General features: G+C 39.0%; 1 protein-coding gene across 7 annotated transcripts in view; it reads left to right on the forward strand.

Annotated features, from left to right (window-relative positions):
• LOC310663798 (protein FAM169B-like) overlaps positions 1–19,013 on the forward strand; it is a 96,128-nt gene that overhangs the window by 2,961 nt on the left and 74,154 nt on the right. For 6 of the 7 annotated variants that reach the window (XR_014504596.1, XR_014504597.1, XR_014504598.1 and 3 more), the window contains exons 2-3: positions 12,813–12,946; positions 18,037–18,136. Coding sequence is in view for 4 of the 7 variants with exons in the window: in XM_083412211.1 (XP_083268337.1) it covers positions 12,813–12,946; positions 18,037–18,136 (234 nt within the window). In the remaining 3 variants the exon portion in view is untranslated. The remainder of the gene's footprint in view (positions 1–12,812; positions 12,947–18,036; positions 18,137–19,013) is intronic. The other variant, XM_083412214.1, reaches the window with a different exon arrangement.

Consider the following 19,013-nt stretch of genomic DNA (forward strand, 5'->3'; position numbering starts at 1 on the left):
CCTGGAGCAGGAACCGGCAAGCCACTCCAGTATCCCTGCCAAGATAGCTCCATGGACAAAGACAACAGGAATATAAAAGTTATGACGCTGGAAGATGAGCCCCTCAGGTCGGAAGGCGTCCAACATGCTACTGAGGAAGAGTGGAGGACAAGTACAAGTAGATTCAGAGCTGATGAAGTGGCTGGGCCAAAGCCGAAAGGTCCCTCAGTTGCGGATATGCCTGGAAGCGAAAGGAAAGTCCAATGCTGTAAAGAAAAATATTGCATAGGAACCTGGAGTGTAAGAACCATGAATCTTGGTAAGCTGGATGTGGTCAAAAATGAGATGGCAAGAATAAATATTGACATCCTGGGCATCAGGGAACTAAAATGGATGGGAATGGGCGAATTCAGTTTGGCAAAAGCTGTACTGGGATACAATCTCAAAAATGACAGAATGATCTTGATACGAATCCAAGGCAGAACTTTTAACATTACAGTAACCCAAGTTTATGCACCAACTACCGGTGCTGAAGAAACTGAAATTGACCAATTCCAGGAAGACTTACAACACCTTCTAGAAATGACACCAAAGAAGGAAGTTCTTCTCATTATAGGGGATTGGAATGCTAAAGTAGGGAGTCGAGAGATAAAAGGAACAACTGGCAAGTTTGGCCTTGGAGTTCAAAACGAAGCTGAGCAAAGGCTAATAGAGTTCTGCCAAGAGAACAAGCTGGTTATCACAAATACTCTTTTCCAACAACACAAGAGACGACTCTACACATGGACATCACTAGATGGGCAGCATCGAAATCAGATTGATTATATTCTCTGCAGCCAAAGATGGAGAAGCTCTATACAGTCAGCAAAAACAAGACCTGGAGCTGACTGTGGCTCAGATCACCAGCTTCTTATAGCAAAACTGAAGAAAGTAGGAAAAACCACTGGGCCAGTAAGACACAATCTAAATCAAATCCCTTATGAATACAGAGTGGAAGTGAGGAACAGGTTTAAGGATTTAGAGTTGGTGGACAGAGTGCCTGAAGAACTATGGATGGAGGCTCGTAACATTATACAGGAGGCAGCAACGAAAACCATCCCAATGAAAAGGAAATGCAAGAAAGCAAAGTGGCTGTCCAATGAGGCCTTACAAATAGCGGGGGAGAGAAGGCAAGCAAAATGCCAGGGAGATAGTGAAAGATACAGGAAATTGAATGCAGATTTCCAAAAAATAGCAAGGAGAGACAAGAGGGCCTTCTTAAACAAGCAATGCAAAGAAATAGAGGGAAACAACAGAATGGGAAAAACCGGAAACCTGTTCAAGAAAATTGGAGATATGAAAGGAACATTTCGTACAAAGATTACCATAATAAAGGACAAGAGTGGAAAGGACCTAACAGAAGCAGAAGACATTAAGAAGAGGTGGCAAGAATACACAGAGGAATTCTACTAGAAATATATGGAGGTCTCGTACACCCCAGGTAATGTGGTTGCTCACCTTGAGCCAGACATCCTGGATAATGAAGTCAAATGGACCTTAGAAAACACTGCTAATAACAAGGCCAGTGGAAGTGATGATATTCCAGCTGAACTATTTAAAATTTTAAAAGATAGTGCTGTTAAGGTGCTACACTCAATATGTCAGCAAGTTTGGAAAACTCAGCAGTGGCCAGAGGATTGGAGAAGATCGGTCTACATCCCAATCCCGAAGAAGGGCAGTGCCAAAGAATGCTCCAACTACCGCACAGTTGCGCTCATCTCACACACTAGCAAGGTTATGCTTAAAATTCTACAAGGCAGGCTTAAGCAGTATGTGGACCGAGAACTCCCAGAAGTGCAAGCTGGATTTCAATGGGGCAGAGGAACCAGAGACCAAATTGCAAACATGCGCTGGATTATCGAGAAAGCTAGAGAGTTCCAAAAAAAATCTACTTCTCCTTCATTGACTACACAAAAGCATTTGACTGTGTCAACCACAGTAAACTATGGCAAGTTCTTAAAGAAATGGGAGTGCCTGATCACCTCATCTGTCTCCTGGGAAATCTCTATGTGGGACAAGAAGCTACAGTTAGAACTGGATATGGAATAACTGATTGGTTTAAAATTGGGAAAGGAGCATGACAAGGCTGTATAGTGTCTCCCTGCTTATTTAACTTATATGCAGAATTCATCATGCGAAAGGCTGGACGGGATGAATCCGAAGCCGGAATTAAGATTGCCGGAAGAAATATCAACAACCTCAGATATGCAGATGACACAACCTTGATGTCAGAAAGTGAGGAGGAATTAAAGAACCTTTTAATGTGGGTGAAAGAGGAGAGCGCAAAATATTGTCTGAAGCTCAACATCAAAAAAACTAAGATCATGGCCATGATCCATGCTCCATGGAGTCACGAAGAGTCGGACACGACTAAACAACAACAACAACAATATATTTGTGCTTAAGGAATATGACATGAGAAGTGACCTTTGCATCCACATAAATTTCCCTTGCCTTCCTTGACATCCCATGGGATTTTGTTTTATCCCAAAACTGTGCAGCAAGTGAATTGTAAGGGTGGTATTCAACTAAGTATTACTCAGAGGAGACATTAAAATAAATTAACATGAGTAAGTTAGGTCTATGCATTACAGTATGTCGAGTGAAACTTAGTTGAATGCCACCCTAAATATTGAGACCTGGATTGAGATTAGTCCTACTCATTTTCAGCATCCACAACGTACATTTTCAACTGTAATTCAGATATTATTGAAGGTATTTTGATCTTCTAGTTTTGTAGAATTTGTATGAAAAAACTTCATGAACACAATCTATTTTAAAACATTGCCCCTGTGCTTTTATAGTACACGAGCAACATTATGTATTCTAAATAAAAAAGCATGCGAAAAATCCTTATCATGCTTTGTGATGAATTTGCCAAGTGACTTCCAGGTTTTAGGTCAAGCACACACAGAGCCTTCTGCTTAGTTACACATTTAAAAGGTTGCCTTTTAAACTTACAAAACTGCAGTCTGGTGACCAGTTTTAGCAAGACAGCATTGCTGACAACAGATGGCAAATAGCTCTGATGTAATTCTTATTTGCAATTCATTCTTGTGAAGCTTCACAAACATTTTCATACAATTCGCAAAAAGTGCCTCTCTATACATTTGTTGCGCTCTGAGACTTCAAGTCAAATTAAAACTAAAAAATATTTTGTATTGTATTGTTGGGATTCCTGTGGGCTCATGTGATGCTTTTGGTAAAGATTGCCTTGTGGCAATTTTGAATAAGTGCATGTTTGGAAGCAATTAAAGGTCTGTGTCCTTTAAATAATGCTTATTAGTACATAACAGATGCTGTTTAGAAACATCATGCTTTTTAATAGGCTCTGCTTTCAGACTGAATGGTTGTTTTTCAACCCTGACTGTCAGTCAGAACGCTTAAAGGTATAGCATTGTTTATGCAAAGTCTAAGTCAATTTTCTGCTTTGAAATTAAGCTGCTAATCCCACAACTTTTCTTTCCTTTTTTTTATGCATACCAGTAACATATTCTTTTTTCCTCCACCTCCAGTTTTCTATACAGTCATATTTTGGAGATATGTCAAACCCCCACAACTGAAACCTTTATGTCTCTGCTTTATCATTAAAATTGAATTACTTGTCTCTGATTGATGCCTCAGAATTAAAGTTGGTTGCACAAAACTATACCACCATAAACCTCAGTTGGTCTATTTGTTAGAATTGTTGGTAGTATATTTTTCTTTTCTTTCTTTCTTTCATTTGTGAGCCGCCCTTTTGCCAAATGATATTCAGGACTGCATTCTTTCAGCCTTATTTTCCCATCTGTAATAAATAAATCAGATTTATTTCAAATCAGGTGTGACTGTTCAGACCTTCTTCCTCTCTTTGATGAAAATAATGATGGCTCTGCTTCATATTGCTACTTCAGCTTTGGAAAGCAAAGATTTGAGTAATTTTTCCTATGATATTGCTGCAGCTTGAATTCCTTCTCGAGTTGTATGCAGTTTTATATTTTTATTTTAAAATTATTATATTATTTATGATTTTCAGTTTTATACATTTCAATAATTTTACAATCATTTTAACATTTCAAAACTCGACTTCCTTCCCCCTCTTTCTGCAGTTCCTTAAATTTATTTTTTTAAATTTTCTGCATATTCCAAATTAACTTTACTCATTTATTCTATTCATCTACCTTATAAAACTGCAGGTTGTTACAATAATCCTGCCAATGGTCTTATATGTTTACAGTTTATTTGTAAATATTCAATAAACCATTTCCATTCTTTTATAACAAGTTTGTTATCTTGATTTCTTATTTTTCCAGTAAGTTTTGCCATTTCTGCATATTCCATAAGTTTTTGTACATTCTTCTTTTGCTGGGACTTCTTCTTTCCATTTTTGGGCAACTAACATTCTTTCTGTTGTAGTCACATAAATGAATAAATTTCTATACAGTTTGGATCGTTCCATCCCTATAATTTCCCAAATGAAAGCTTCTGGTTTTTTTAAAAAAATGTTATTTTAAACATCTTTTCATTAAATATATCATTTCCCAGTAAGCTTTAACCTTACTACAAGACCACCACATATGATAAAAAGAACCTTCTTTTTCTTTACATTTCCAGTACTTATTTGATTTTGATTTATACATTTTATACATTTTTGCCAATTTCCTCGGTGTTAAGTAGGTAATATCGATGTGACATTTTCAAATAATTTTCTCTTAAACCATAGCATGTTGTAAGTTTTATATCCATATTCCACAATCGTTCCCATGCTTCCATATCTATATTATGACCAATATCTGTTGCCCAATGTATCATTGAGGATTTTAGTTGCTCATCCTTTGTCTCCCATCCAATAATATCTTATAAATTTTAGATAACACTTTTTCATTACATTGCAGCAGATCTCTCTCCAGTTGTGATATTTGTTCCCCAAACCCTCGTATCCTATCTTTATTAAATACTTAGTTCAAATGATGATATTGTATCCATGTTGTTAATTTTCCTGATAATTCCTTAAATTATTTCAATTGATGCTCTCCTCCCTTGTTTTAATAAATCTCTATATGTTGTCCACCCTTCTATCATATTATTTTTCTTTACCACTATAGCTTCCAACAGTGAGAGCCAAAGTGGTTTTTTGCCTCTAATAATTTTTTTGTATTTATCACACACTCTATACCATTTTTTTCTAATTATATGATTCGTAAATCCTTTCTGTACTTTCACCTTTTGATACCATAAATAAGCGTGCCAACCTAAAATATTATTATGGCCTTCTAAGTCTAAATATGTGAATTCTCCAATGTCATCCATTCCTTCAACCAACAAAGACAAGGTGCTTCATAATATAATCTCATTTTTTGTTTTTAATTCCAGATTTTTAAAAACTTACCACATTAGTATTACATCAGATTTGTAATTCTTTAGCAAGCAAGCAGATTTATAAAATTTATCAATCCAGATATTTTCTTCTATGTGATACAACAATCTCCTACCACATAGAATAGAGTGGCTGGGGAAACCCAGCCAGATGGGTGGGGTATAAATAAATTATTATTATTATTATTATTATTATTATTATTATTATTATTATTATTGAATTTTTTCATTGTGTGAGATAGGTATGTAGTTTTTAAACGTAATATAGCTACAAAAAACTGTTTGAATTGGAAGTAAGGGATTTTAAATATTCAAATACTAGTAAAATCTACAATGCTGGATAAATTCCAGGTTAACTTTAAACTCCAGAAAACATCTGTTTATTACACACCATATTTTTTCCAGAAGATGAATAATAATTTGCATGAAATGCTATATTTCCTAACAGCAAATCTTATTTGCTAAAAAGTTCAGGAGTCTCCTTCATTGGTTCTTTATTAGAGGAGTCTCTTCGATAATACTTTGTAATATGTGACAAGTGGGTTCTACAACAAAATATTGAAAAATCCACTGTTCCAGCCAGTCAGCCTTAGCATACTACATAAGACTGCATTTCATTCCCCCTTCCACTCAGTTTTCCACTTCAGGCTGCCCTGCTCAATAGTTAGCATTCTGATTTTTATACTTCTGCAAACCTACATTAACTCCTTCAGCCTTCCTAAACATGCTTGATTGAACCAGTAAAGGCTTTACTCGGGGACAGGCATGATCTCTATTTGAAAGTGGGTAATTATATCATTGATGTACCCAGTATGGAAATAATTTGATTATTCATCACTTTAACAGCACTGATGTCAGCTGTAGGTTGATATAGTAACTGAAGGTTATGAAGGTCAGGAGGGAGTTTAGAGTGGCTGGAACCTCATCTCTCAATGACAACACAAGGAACATGGGATTCTTATTACAAATAAATCCTTTAAAATGCCATGTGAGTCATAAGTGGGTAACTGGCAGAAGATTAGTAGGAGTACCATCCATCATACTAAAAAGTGGCAGGTGTCCCCTTTTCACTACAAATCTTGCCTCTTTTTTGATTGCTTTGGGATTCTTTCCAAAATCTCTCTTTTGGGTCATTGCCCAAAGGGGGCAGGATTTAACAGTGAAAAGGGGGCAGGGCACCTGTCACTATTTAGTTTGATGGGTTGTAGTCTTACCAGTTTACCTATCATAAGGATGAGTTGCCCTCTTTGTTTCCCACATCTGCCACTACACTAGGAGAATTTGAAGGTTTTCTTAAAGGCCCTTTCATTTGGAGATTTGGTAGCTTCTACGACTTGAAATTCCACTAAGAACAGCTTTAAGCAAATAAACTTAAGTTTGTGCAATAACCTATGGTCAGTTCTTGACAGAGATCTGGCTTGCTTGCAGAGGTTTGGAACAGAAGATTGGTTAAAATACATATAGGACAGCTTGATGGCCTTTTTATTGAACTTGCAGGATTTTACATAAAAGCATTGTGTTTTTCCTGTTGTACTGTAGAGGCAAAATTCTTTTGGTTATGGAATAATAATATTTCCTGCTGGCTTCAGGCTGTGCTGAATCAGTAATGAGGTGATCTAGGCCTGTGGGTTTGAATGACCATAATTTTAGTTCAAGACAGTAAATAACTATTCTACAGTTAATCAGAACTGTGGTTTTATAGTGGGATTTACATGATGCAGTGATTAAGCAATCATGTCAACATATGCCATTTCCATCCATCTTAAATCTCAAGCAAAGTGAGTTTGGAGGCCACCGTAATTAACTCTAGTATGTGTCCTATTCCACAAAATTTCTTGCAGTTTGATTGGCAGTTTGAATACAAGTCGAATCTAAAATCAACGTTGTGATTGCCCCCCCCCTCCCGTGACTATCTTTGGAAAGCAAATTTGTTTATCTGCCAAATTTTTATGGCATGCTAAGCATTGTTATGCCAACAATTTTCTTTTTTCCTTTCTTTTAAAAAATACTGTTTTTATTTATTTTCATGGTACAGAAGGTAAATATTGAGAAAACAATTGTTACAACAGTAAACAACAAGTAACTTGTCCTGATTAAATTACAGACTTTTATCATGCTATGTGTTAAAGTTTCATTCGATAACTCTAAGAGATCACACCACATTTTCCCATGAGTGCTGGGTGGATTCCTGCCACAGCCTGAACTATGTATGTATTCAATAAACAGTTGCCACATGCTATAAAAGGAATATGGATAGCATTTGCCCTTTGCTGCTTTCACCTGGCATAGTCTGTTATATCAAGAATCATTGTTCAGCCCATCACTGGTTTTCCAACATCTGGCTATCCATACAAGCAGCAGTCAATAGAAAGGCTAAAGAGGTCATCTTTAGGATAATCACGAGCAGACAGGATCCTAAGTGCAAGTGGTGCTATTGCAGGGGACATTTCAATTGTTTTGTTGTATATCAAGCTTATTTATTTGAAAACAGCATTCCAGAAGGGTTTGATGATGTCACAACACCACCACATATGGAAATATGTACCTTTGACTGCGCATCCCCTCCAACAATTTTCTGAGCCATCATTTCCTCCTTTAAAATCTAATGCAAGTGAAATATATGCTATTGAGTTGTCATTCAGTCATTCAGTTCAATCAAATTAAAATGGGATACCTTTTAAACAGTGTAACCCTATGCATGTCTATTCAGAAGTAAGTTCAATTGAGTTTGGTGGTGCTTACTTACAGATAAGCAAGTATAGAATTACAGCCTTAGTTTTGTTTCCTAAATATAAGTCAAGCATGCTATATCAGTTCTCAATTAATTTAGGGCAGTGAATTTTTTTATAGATAACCAGTTTTATTGTCCAAATTTAGGCAGATCTGTGGCAGATGCTTAGGATGCTCTGCAGGTGGATAGATACAGTAAGTACAAAATGTCCTTTTGTACTGGAAGGTGGAAGGTATTGTAAAGTATTGTAGCATAAAGGATATTTTAAAAAAACGTATGAATCTTCTTCCAACCTCTGTCATGAAGATGTGATTTCCTGTATCTAAAAGCCTAAGTTTGCAGTTGTTAAAATCAGTTAAACAAGTCCAGAAATAAGTCATCTGAAAAAGGAAATTGGCTGATTGCTTTTAAGATCTCTGTGCTAATTTTAACTGAAGAAAGGACACATTTTTGGGTGCCTTAGATACAGAGCTCTTTCTCTCTTCCTTTCTGAAACTAGTATTTTCATGATTAACAGAAGATTCCTAGACAGGGACATAAACTATGTATGTTATTTCCTTTAGATTCAACAGAAATATTTTACTTTTGGTGTGAATGTAGCTAATTACTGCATGTAAAAGACCTGAGGCGGCAACCTGCTGGTTTGAGACCTTTGTTGACATTGTTGCTGTAGAATCAGCCTATGTGATGTCATGACCTTGTTTACCAGCTTGGGTTATTTAAGATGGCAGTCCCTCTCAGCTCTGCAGAAATGCAACGGCTAGAATGTCTGGAATCTCTCAAATGCAAGAGGCCTCTTCTTCTAAATATACTCTCTGGATGGTTGCACTGTATCTTTTCTGCGGTTGCAGAGAACCCCTCATATTTTATTACTCTCATTTCCCCCCTTTGTTGGTGACGGTCATATAGGTTTGTTCTGTTTTAAATAGATTCAAACTGGTTTATTGTAGCTTTTCTGGCTCAATATTCTCTTAACACGTAGCTGTGGATGAATAGCTGTTTTAAATGTAATCCAGCAATTTAAATTGGCTACAAAGTTCTCCTTGGAATTTTGGAATCTCCAGTTACAGAGCTGTTGAAAGAGACACTCCATAACCCAGGCAGTTGCAGAAAACAGTATCTAAGTAGAAAAAGGAAATTGGCAAATTTTATCCCACCCCCAACTTTTGGATTTTTTTTTACTTCTCTCTCATCACTCTGTGAGACAACAGCAAGAGTTGTTTTGTCATGTATAAAAACACTTTGGGCTTATGGAAACAGAATATTTATGAGATCTGCTTTTGCAGTTCAAAATATTTTAGAAAGAAGAGTGGCACGTGTCTGTATCTCATCTTACATTTTGAGAAACAGACATGCTGAAGAAGTTGAACGGCAAATGCAGCTCCATCTCGCCTACTGAAAAGTTAAATACCCAGATTTGAAAGTAAATTAAACTTATGACACTATATTTTCTGCTGGGTTAAACAGAACATGAATAACATTATTGCTGGTTCGATTCCTGTATGGGACAGCTGCATATTCCTTCATTTCGGGGAGTTGAACTAGATGATCCTCAGGGTCGCTACCAACTCTACAATTCTGTGATTCTATACTATGATTCTATACTGCCTGTATGTTGGGTGCAAGAATATTTAGCTAAAGATTTTGCCCTGTGATATTTCTGTGCTTTTTGTATTTCTATATATTGATCATCATCACACAAGTTCACATGAACCACTATGAAGAATACTGTACTTGCTAAGAGATTTTGAAAGGTTAAGAGATTTATGTTGCCAACATGTTTACAGGAGGGACAAACAAAATGCTGTATCCATAATTCAGGCATTACTGGGATAGAATACAGGGTGCTTTTCAGCTTCATAGATGGAATGCCACACATTTTGCTGTTTATGGAACACATACCCAGAACTTAAATCTGTGCATAAAGACTTTAAAAATAAGATTGGTATTAATCCTGCAAAGCATTCCTCTATTTAAAAATATCTTATTAGCGCATTAAATAATAATGATGTCTCATTTTGTTCCTAATGTGGAGTGGATCCCCTTTGCCTAATATGGTTGTTTGACATACTTCTAGGAGGGCTGGTGTACCTCTCTTATATCCACTCACCCACCCCACGGTTTCTTTAGTACAAAGTGCTGACTTATGCTTTGCAGTGGAAATTAACCGCTGTTGTATTGCTCAGTTTGTGATTACTCTAGTATTCTATACTCCAGTATGCTTGCGCTCATAGTCTCAAACACAGACGTTGTTAATATGGCCTCCCTTATTTTGAGGTTCACTACCCACCATTCTATGGAGCACAGGTGGTGCTGTGGTCTAAACCACTGAGCCTAGGGCTTGCCAATCAGAAGGTCAGCGGTTCGAATCCCCGCGACAGGGTGAGCTCCCGTTGTTCGGTCCCAGCTCCTGCCAACCTAGCAGTTCAAAAGCACATCAAAGTGCAAGTAGGTAAATAGGTACTGCTCCAGCAGGAAGGTAAATGGCATTTCCGTGCGCTGCTCTGGTTTTGTCAGAAGTAGCTTAGTCATGCTGGCCGCATGACCCGGAAAAACTGTCTGCAGACAAACGTCAGCTCCCTAGGCCAGTAAAGTGAGATGAGCGCCACAACCCCAGAGTCGTTCGCGACAGGACTTAACGGTCAGGTGTCCTTTTGTTGTTGTTTAGTCGTTTAGTCATATCCAACTCTTCGTGACCCCATGGACCAGAGCACGCCAGGCACTCCTGTCTTCCACTACCTCCCGCAGTTTGGTCAAACTCATTCTGGTAGCTTCGACAACACCATCCACTATTTGAGAACACTGTCCATCTCGTCCTCTGTCGTCCCCTTCTCCTTGTGCCCTCAATCTTTCCCAACATCAGGGTCTCTTCCAGGGAGTCTTCTCTTCTCATGAGGTAGCCAAAGTATTGGAGCCCCAGCTTCAAGATCTGTCCTTCCAGTGAGCACTCAGGGCTGATTTCCTTCAGAATGGATAGGTTGGATCTTCTTGCAGTCCATGGGACTCTCAAGAGTCTCCTCCAGCGCCATAATTCAAAAGCATCAATTCTTCGGCGATCAGCCTTCTTTATGGTCCAGCTCTCACTTCCATACATCACTACTGGGAAAACCATAGCTTTTACTATACAGTGGTCCTTTAACTTTACCTTTTACCCACCATTCTGGCTAATATTCCTAGGAAATATTAGGCCTTAAGAAGGTAGCTTGAGAAGGCCAGGAAGTAATTTTGAAGCCTATCCTGCTGAATGGCATTTTGTAGTGGCAGGAAAATGGGTGTAAAGGTGACCCAATAACCCTCTTAGATAAAGTTTTCACTCAGAACAGTTGGGAACAGAGCAGTTTCGGCAGATTGGGGGAGTCTTTAACACTTGCCCCTGCTCTCACTGCCTAAATCTCTCCTCCACCTGACTTCTCCACTAATCTTTAACAGATCTGTTAAATTAGTTAAATAGATATAAAATATATATTCCATTTCTTGCAAAAACATTTACTTTGTTTAGAAAATGTCCATAATCAAAGACTTTGAATGTACGATAGTGGACAAATTATTTAATGTGCAATGTATCTCAGTTGCAAGGTTGAAAATTTTAAAAACCAAAGGGATTTTAGTCAGTGGAGCACGTTTGAAGGAAATAGCTCTCAGGTTTGTTTTGCCAATTTGGAAATTCTCAATTCTTTGCTTATGCAGAAATCTAAGAAGAGACCATTTTGAGCTAGTTGTTATTGCTGTGGTTTTGTTATAACATAAGAAATTAGGTAGATACATTTTTCTACCTTTCCTTGAAAATGTTATAGTTACTTTGTGGTTCTGGCTACTGTGAAGGAGCAAAATTGTTCCTGTAGTTTTGCTGCTGCTTTATATACTCTCGTATACATTCTCATTTTAGGCCCTAAAAAAAGTGATCCTACAAAAAGTTGTACACCATTGTGGTCAAAGTTTGAGTTTGGAGAGAAGTAGGGCTGTCGCTCAATTAAACAAAAATATTCAGTATTTTTTTTAAAAAAAAAATCTGTAGCAAAATATACTTTCCTTTGATATTTTAAATATAATTATTAATCATCCTATATAGTTCTCTGAGTGAAATGCGTATTTTATGAAGCATGTGTGTGTATATAGCAGACATTCTCTTAGAACAGGGGTGGTCATTCTGTGGCCCTCCAGATGTTGCTTAATTGCAGCTCCTGTTGGCCTTAGCAAATGTGGCCATTGCCCTGGGATGATTGGAGTTGTAGCTCAGCAACAATTGGAGAACCAAACATTCCCCACGCCTGCTCCAGGTGTTGTTGGACTCCAGGTCCCATCAGGCCAAGCATGCATAGCGAATGGTCAGGGATGATGGGAGATGGAGTCCATCAGTGGCCACAGTTCCCCATCCATGAGTAAGAAAATGAAATAATATATTTTAGGATAGCACATGGCATCTGAAATTTTTATAACTACTTGTGTTAAAGTTCATTTTAGTTTTTAATCTATTAATCGAACCACTTAATTTATTAAGTGTTGCAATCCTAGTGAGAAGTAGCATATTTAATAGTAAATCACCACAGCACTGCTTAAAAATATTCTTATTATTGCATAGAGTGTGAAGAACTTCATTGTATTTTCTTCATAAGGCAATGATGCTACCCGACAGCACAGTTTGACACTCATGTTGTGTTTGACCAGTACACATAAACAGGCCAATATTTAACATTCTCCTTTCACCTAGATCATCTTTATCCAGTGGATATTAAAGGTGAAAATCCCGAGGCTCTGGAAGAAGAAGCTCATTCATATTATACAAAGATTTTAGAGGAGCCATCATCTGCTGTTGAGTTTTTATCTATTCCAGGAAGAGGGAAAGTAAGTGTAGTTTACTTCTTCTTTCTAGAAAGTAGTAAAATGAAATCACCCTTGCCCAGAATTCTTTGTAATGATGACTTGGCTAGTCCCATGGAGTTAAAAATCACTACATGTTCCAAGCCAAACTATGACTTTTTAGTTTCTTGATGAGAGTGAAAGAGTCTCTAAAGCAGAAGTGGGCAAAATGCAACTTAATAACTTAAATTCATACGGGCTGAAATTAAAAACAAGCAAAAACTACTTGCTAGGCCAGGCAAAGGCCATTATTGGCCATATCCATTTAGAGTTATGGTAAAGTGTGATTTTCCAGTGCAGAATCTTGAGCCTGAAATGAAGCAAATAGAATTTATTTACCCTGTTGATCAGGAAGGGACAGAAGCCCAGTTTTCCAATATGTAAATCAGTTCAGATCAATCCAGAGTTGTGTAATTGCCTGCCAGTTGTAGGTGTTAGTGTTGTCCATGCCTGTTCTCCTTGCCTTTTAAAGAGGGCTTTGAAACATGAGCCCATTGGTTTGCCTACAATAGCTTACTTGACTTAATCCCACCTCAGCAACTGGTTTCCTGAAGCAGTTGCTTGGGCTTCAGCACCCTGTCAAGTCTTATCCCACAAATTGTAGTAACGGCCACCAACTTGGATGGCTTTGAAAGAGTATTCATGGAGGATGAAGCTTATCAGTGGTGTAGTGGGAATAGACTACACCGAACAGGAGTCAGTTGATTTCTTCAGAGTACAGCAGCTGGCTGGAGAGAAATGCTGAAACATAGGGCTCGTCCACATTTCTGCTTTCCCCACTCCTTTCCTCCAGGGACATATTGATTTTTACTGCTGAAATGAAACAAACATCTGTTGGGTTTTCTGCAGCTTGACGTTTGCTCCGATTCAGTGGTAAGGAGCGGGTTTTCAATGGGAAAGCAGTAGGGTGAATGAGAAATTGCTCAGACCTGTGCTTTCTAGGCATGGGACAAGCGTGGACAAGCCCATAGTTGCTGCCATTACTAAAATCAAGAGTATTTTTACAGTATTCAGTACAGCTGAATAAGCAATTTCAGCTGAAACAGCTCCCAGGATACATTTGGCAAGAAGGAGCAGGAGATATAAGCTTCTTGACACACAGCTTCTTACAAGGTTGCGTTCTGACTTGGCAACAATTCCTTTTTCTCATGCTTGGCTAACTTTTCTCACACAATTCACCTTCCTCAGAGGCTACTAGCTACAATGGCTATCCTCTACCTATGCATGGGAGGCAGTATGCCTCTGGAGACCAGTTGCTGAGAATTGCATTTGGGGACAGTGCTATTGCACTGATGTCCTGCTTAAGAGTCTCCTTTAAAGATCTGTTTGGTGAAAGCAGGATGCTGGAGTAGATCAGCCTTTGACCAGATCCCGTAAGGCTCTTCTTATGTTACTATGGCTCATTCAAGCTGAAGCCTGTCCTGCTGCCCTGACTCAGCTGTGGTTTTGCAAAGCGGCAGCAGCAGGGAGCAACAACAGCACGGACAATTCCCTGGTGAGCTTTGGGCTGAATGTAGTTACCCATTTCTCCAAGGGTGGTGGAACCATTGGGTCATTCCTCTCTCGGAGAATGATGGAATCTTTCCACTAGACATGGCTGGTGCTCCTGTTGATGCTCTTTTCTCCCTGTGGAATGGTGAGATCGAGCTGCTGACACATTCACTCCTGAGTCCCCTCACCATCGCTGTGGAGCACGTAGATCACCTTGGTATTCCAGTGACCTACCTGCAGTGAAACAGTTGCGCTGCTTGCCTGTTCGTTTCCAGGCCCAATGCAAGGTGCTCACATTAGTGTTTTAAGCCTTGAACAACTCAGGACCCAAATCCCTCAAAGGCTGTCTTCTTCCCTACTCACCCCCTTAGGTTCTGAGGTTGGCAGAAGGAGCCAGGAGCCCCCTTGGTAGTTCCTCCACCCTCAGAAGCTGGCATGGTGGTCGCCCAGGAGAAGGCCTTCTCTGTGGTGACCCCTTAGCTGTGGAACTCCATCCCCGCATAGGTGCGTCCAGCACCTTCATTATACAGCTTCCAGAGAATGCTGAAAACACACCTCTTTATGCTGGCTTTTGATATTTGTAGTGTATATTTTTAGGGCCCAGCTTATTTTTGTGATTGTCAGTTGTTTTAAACTGTTTTCAGTATTGTGTTTTAATATTGTAACCCACCCTGGGACCTTAGGGTGAAGGGCGGGTCAATAACAACAACAACAATTTCAGTTTCCCAAAATGCCCCTGACAGCATCAGTTTGTGGAATTGTGGTAAATTGAAATGGCCACTTCCAGGGACTTTGCAAAGACTAGGCATTCCAATCCTGGAGCCAGCGTTGCTCAGATCATGGGTTTCTGTTTCATCCGGCTACATCTGACTTGATTGGTGTGTCCAAGGGTACTTTTGATTTCTGCTACTCAGGCAGGACCTGTCCATGCCGTATAGGAAGCCTCTTATGAAACTGAGGGGGCTTTCCAGTGCGGTATTTGTTATGACATGGGGAAGAATGTATCTACTGTTCAATTAAAAATGTCAACAATCCCACTGCGTGCAAAGAAACGCTTGGGTGTGTGACTGAAGTACCTCATTGGATTCTGGCTGCAGATTTTATTTCCCCATAATCCTGATCTGGGAGGACATTAACACTGTAGATTGAAAGTTGTTATTGCATGATCTGCAACTGCTTGGATACAGTTGATTTGCTTTCAGTGCCAGAGGCTGTTTTTATTCTAACAATTGCGTTTTCTAATGTGCATTGGGTTGTCATGGAAAGTTTGAACAAAAAGGGTTGATGCAGACGAGATAAAATGCTTAGAGATTAAGTCTGCAATGCAGGCTGTTCCCAGCTGGAAGGAAATGGGATGTTTAAGTCTTTCTCCCATCCCTCAATCCTTTTGGCATCCTTTCACCGCGTCACTGCTTCACAGTGCAAGACAAGTGGGTGGGGGAGGCTTCCATAAATGCAATAGTTTATTGAGCTGGAGCAACTAAAAAAGCCAACTGAAACCATGGCTTCATGCAGTTTTGGAACATGGTTTGTAGTCATTTCCATGGGTGAGTGGAGAAACCTGTGTACCTAAGGTGAGTTTTTATTTAGCCTGAGAGGAAAGGATGCCTGGCATAATAAAACATTCTTTCAATGCCCTCTGGCGTCTCAAGAACGGAACTGCTTCCAAAGCTAAATAAAACACAAGGCGGGGTGGGAGGGAGGGAGAGAGAGACACACACAAAAGGGTTCAGGCTGTTGTTCTGTCCTTAGCTCAACCTGTCGTGCCTGGATGCAGAGTTAGCATCCCATCTGGTGCTCAGTTGGGGAGAGGGGGAAGGGGGACTGAGGAGCTTAGCACGCTAAGTGATGCTGCATCCTTACAAAAGCGAGACACAATAGGGTGAGCTAAGGATGCAGTCTTGGCTGTGATTTATAAGTATGCTGGTTTCTGTGGTTCATAATCAGAACCTAAATGTTATTTTAATTTTCTGCTGCATTTGGGGGGTGGAGTGAAAACAGACCTCTCAGGAACATCTTCCTTTTGTTTCTTTCAGCCCTGTCCCCCATCCCAGTTATAACAAACACTTGGATATGGCAGTTTGCTAATCAAGTTCTGTGATGAAAAATCAAAACGTTCCCAATTTCTGTGGCAAAGAAAACTGGGTATTTGGCTTAATGTTATGGTAGAAGAGGATTACACTGAGATGATGTTCAGTCCAAGCATGAGATGAGATTCTTGTAATTAAACACCCCCTTTCCCCTCATTTCTACCACCTCACCAGTTTGGGCCTGTTGTATTGCCCTCACTGTTTTGAATTTGTTGTTCGTTTTTAATTAAACTCAAGTATCTTTGCTTAAGCCAGTTTTAAACTTTCATACATTCGTTGAAAAAAAAAAGTGAAATAAACAAATTGGTTGAAATATACTCAGAGTCAAGAGTGGATTTCATGCTCTTTATTCAGCTCATAGTGGTAAGGAGGGAATGGAAGTCCCCTCAAAGTATCTGCTTATATACATTATTTACACAATGGGCTGCACGTGATTGGCTAATTCCGGAATTCTCCTGTAGGCCAATCAGGTTGTGGATTCACTTCTATCTGGAGCTGGATTGGTGGCTCCTGCCAACCAATCATACTGCTGCATTGTTCTAGGACCAATCAGACTGCTGCATTCTGAATCCTATTGTTCTAGGACCAATCAGACTGCTGCATTTTGGATCCTATTGTTCTAGGACCAATCAGACTGCTGCAGTTTGGATCCTATTCAACTCAGTACATAACATTGGTAATGGCTTTTATCTAAAGGAGGGTAGGTACGTCTATTCTGGATTATTCAGAGAGTCGAACTGAATTGATCATATAATTACTTGAGGTGTGTGTGGTGGGTTTTTTTTGGGGGGGGGGGGTCAGTTCCATGCCAACTTGTATTGGTTGGCCAACCACCTTAAAATCACAGGATACTTCTTTCATACATGATTAGGAATTTCTTCCTGCCCCACAAAAAGTGACACAGAGTGTTACAAAGTGGGGCAGCCTAATCTTACTGATTACTTTATAAATGCTATGATCCATTTATAGATACCATTATTATGCAGTGGTAATAATTATATAGTGTTCTAAGGTGTTCTAAGCCGATAAGACACTTAGGCTTGATTCAGAACTGACAGGAAACCATTGTTTTCTATTTGTTTATTTTACTACAGTATTTATTTACCTTTCTATATTTGTTTACCAATAACAAATGTTTTCTGGCCAGCAATTATTTACTTTGACAACACTTGTGTTCATGTGCTTCTCCATCTTTCCAGAATGAGGGAAGGAAGTTTAAAGCTTCTGTTTGTGGTTTGAAAGAAAACTGCAGGCTCTTTTATGTAAAAATACAGGAAACTGGTATGTCTAAACCACAGTTAACAAACCAAAATTTGAAACTGGATTGATCCTGGTTTGTTATAATGTGCTTGTGTAGTTTTGGAACCTCAATGCCATTTCCCATAGACAGATCCCAAGTTTATACAGTTGGACTTTTGCTATTAATTAAAAACAGCAACTGCAGTCCTACTTTTCGTTGCAGATTATGAATGCAAATAACTGCTTTGATTACAGGTTAAGCTTGAGGCTCCATTGATGCACTTCCTTCCTCTGTATAAAGAAGACAGCAAACATAAGCTTCTGGTTTTAATTGATCCACAAGATAAGAACACAGGTGAGTGGCTTACCCTATTCCTTCAGTTTGCAGCATGGCTCACAGAATGATCTGAAGGCATATGATATGATTCAGCTGCTGAAGCTAAGGCAGTCTAGCCATGAAAAGGGTCTGGATGGGAGGCCATGTGAAAGTTGTATGTAAACTGCTCTGACCTTCTTGGACGTAGAGTGGAATATAAATGTAACTACTACTACTATTGCTAACAAATACATGAAAAACCTTATTCATTTATTTAATTTCTTACTGACCCTTTATCATAATATCCTGGGGCGGGTTTCAACAATAAGATACACAGTTGTTCTTATGCCTTATCCTGAAATCAGGCCATTGAACCATCTAGCTTGTCTACAATGACTGGCAGTGGTTCTCCGTGGTTTCAGGCAGGAGTCTCAGCCCTACCTGGAGCTGCCAGGAATTTGGAACCTTCATGCCAAAGTATGGAGAAATTGGGAGAAAAGGTAGTAGTGTCTTTCCCAGGTTCTTGCTGGTACTGCAGATCCAATGTCAGTGGGCAGGTGAGAAGTGTTACTTTATGCTACTGTTTAAATGAACACTGAAACAAATATATCTCAATATTTTTCAGATATTTGAAACGTGGCAAATGCATTTTAACAATGTGTTTCCTATTTAAACTGAAACTTGGGTGTTGGCAGTGGGTCTATAACATATGCACTCTTATAAATATTCATGAGCTTTGTGGAATTGCTGTACAAATTCTTACTTAAATATTACCAGTATACCATTTTTAACTTCCCTCCCACTACAAATGCTCTGAAGAACTTTTTGTCTGCAAATATTTGTGTTCTGCAAAAACACACACAAACCAACACAGGAGAATATTTCCCTCTCTATGTTTTATCTTCCTGTTTTATGC

This window comes from Podarcis tiliguerta (assembly GCF_965153285.1).
Source record: "Podarcis tiliguerta genome assembly, chromosome: 14".
Lineage (NCBI taxonomy): Eukaryota > Metazoa > Chordata > Lepidosauria > Squamata > Lacertidae > Podarcis > Podarcis tiliguerta.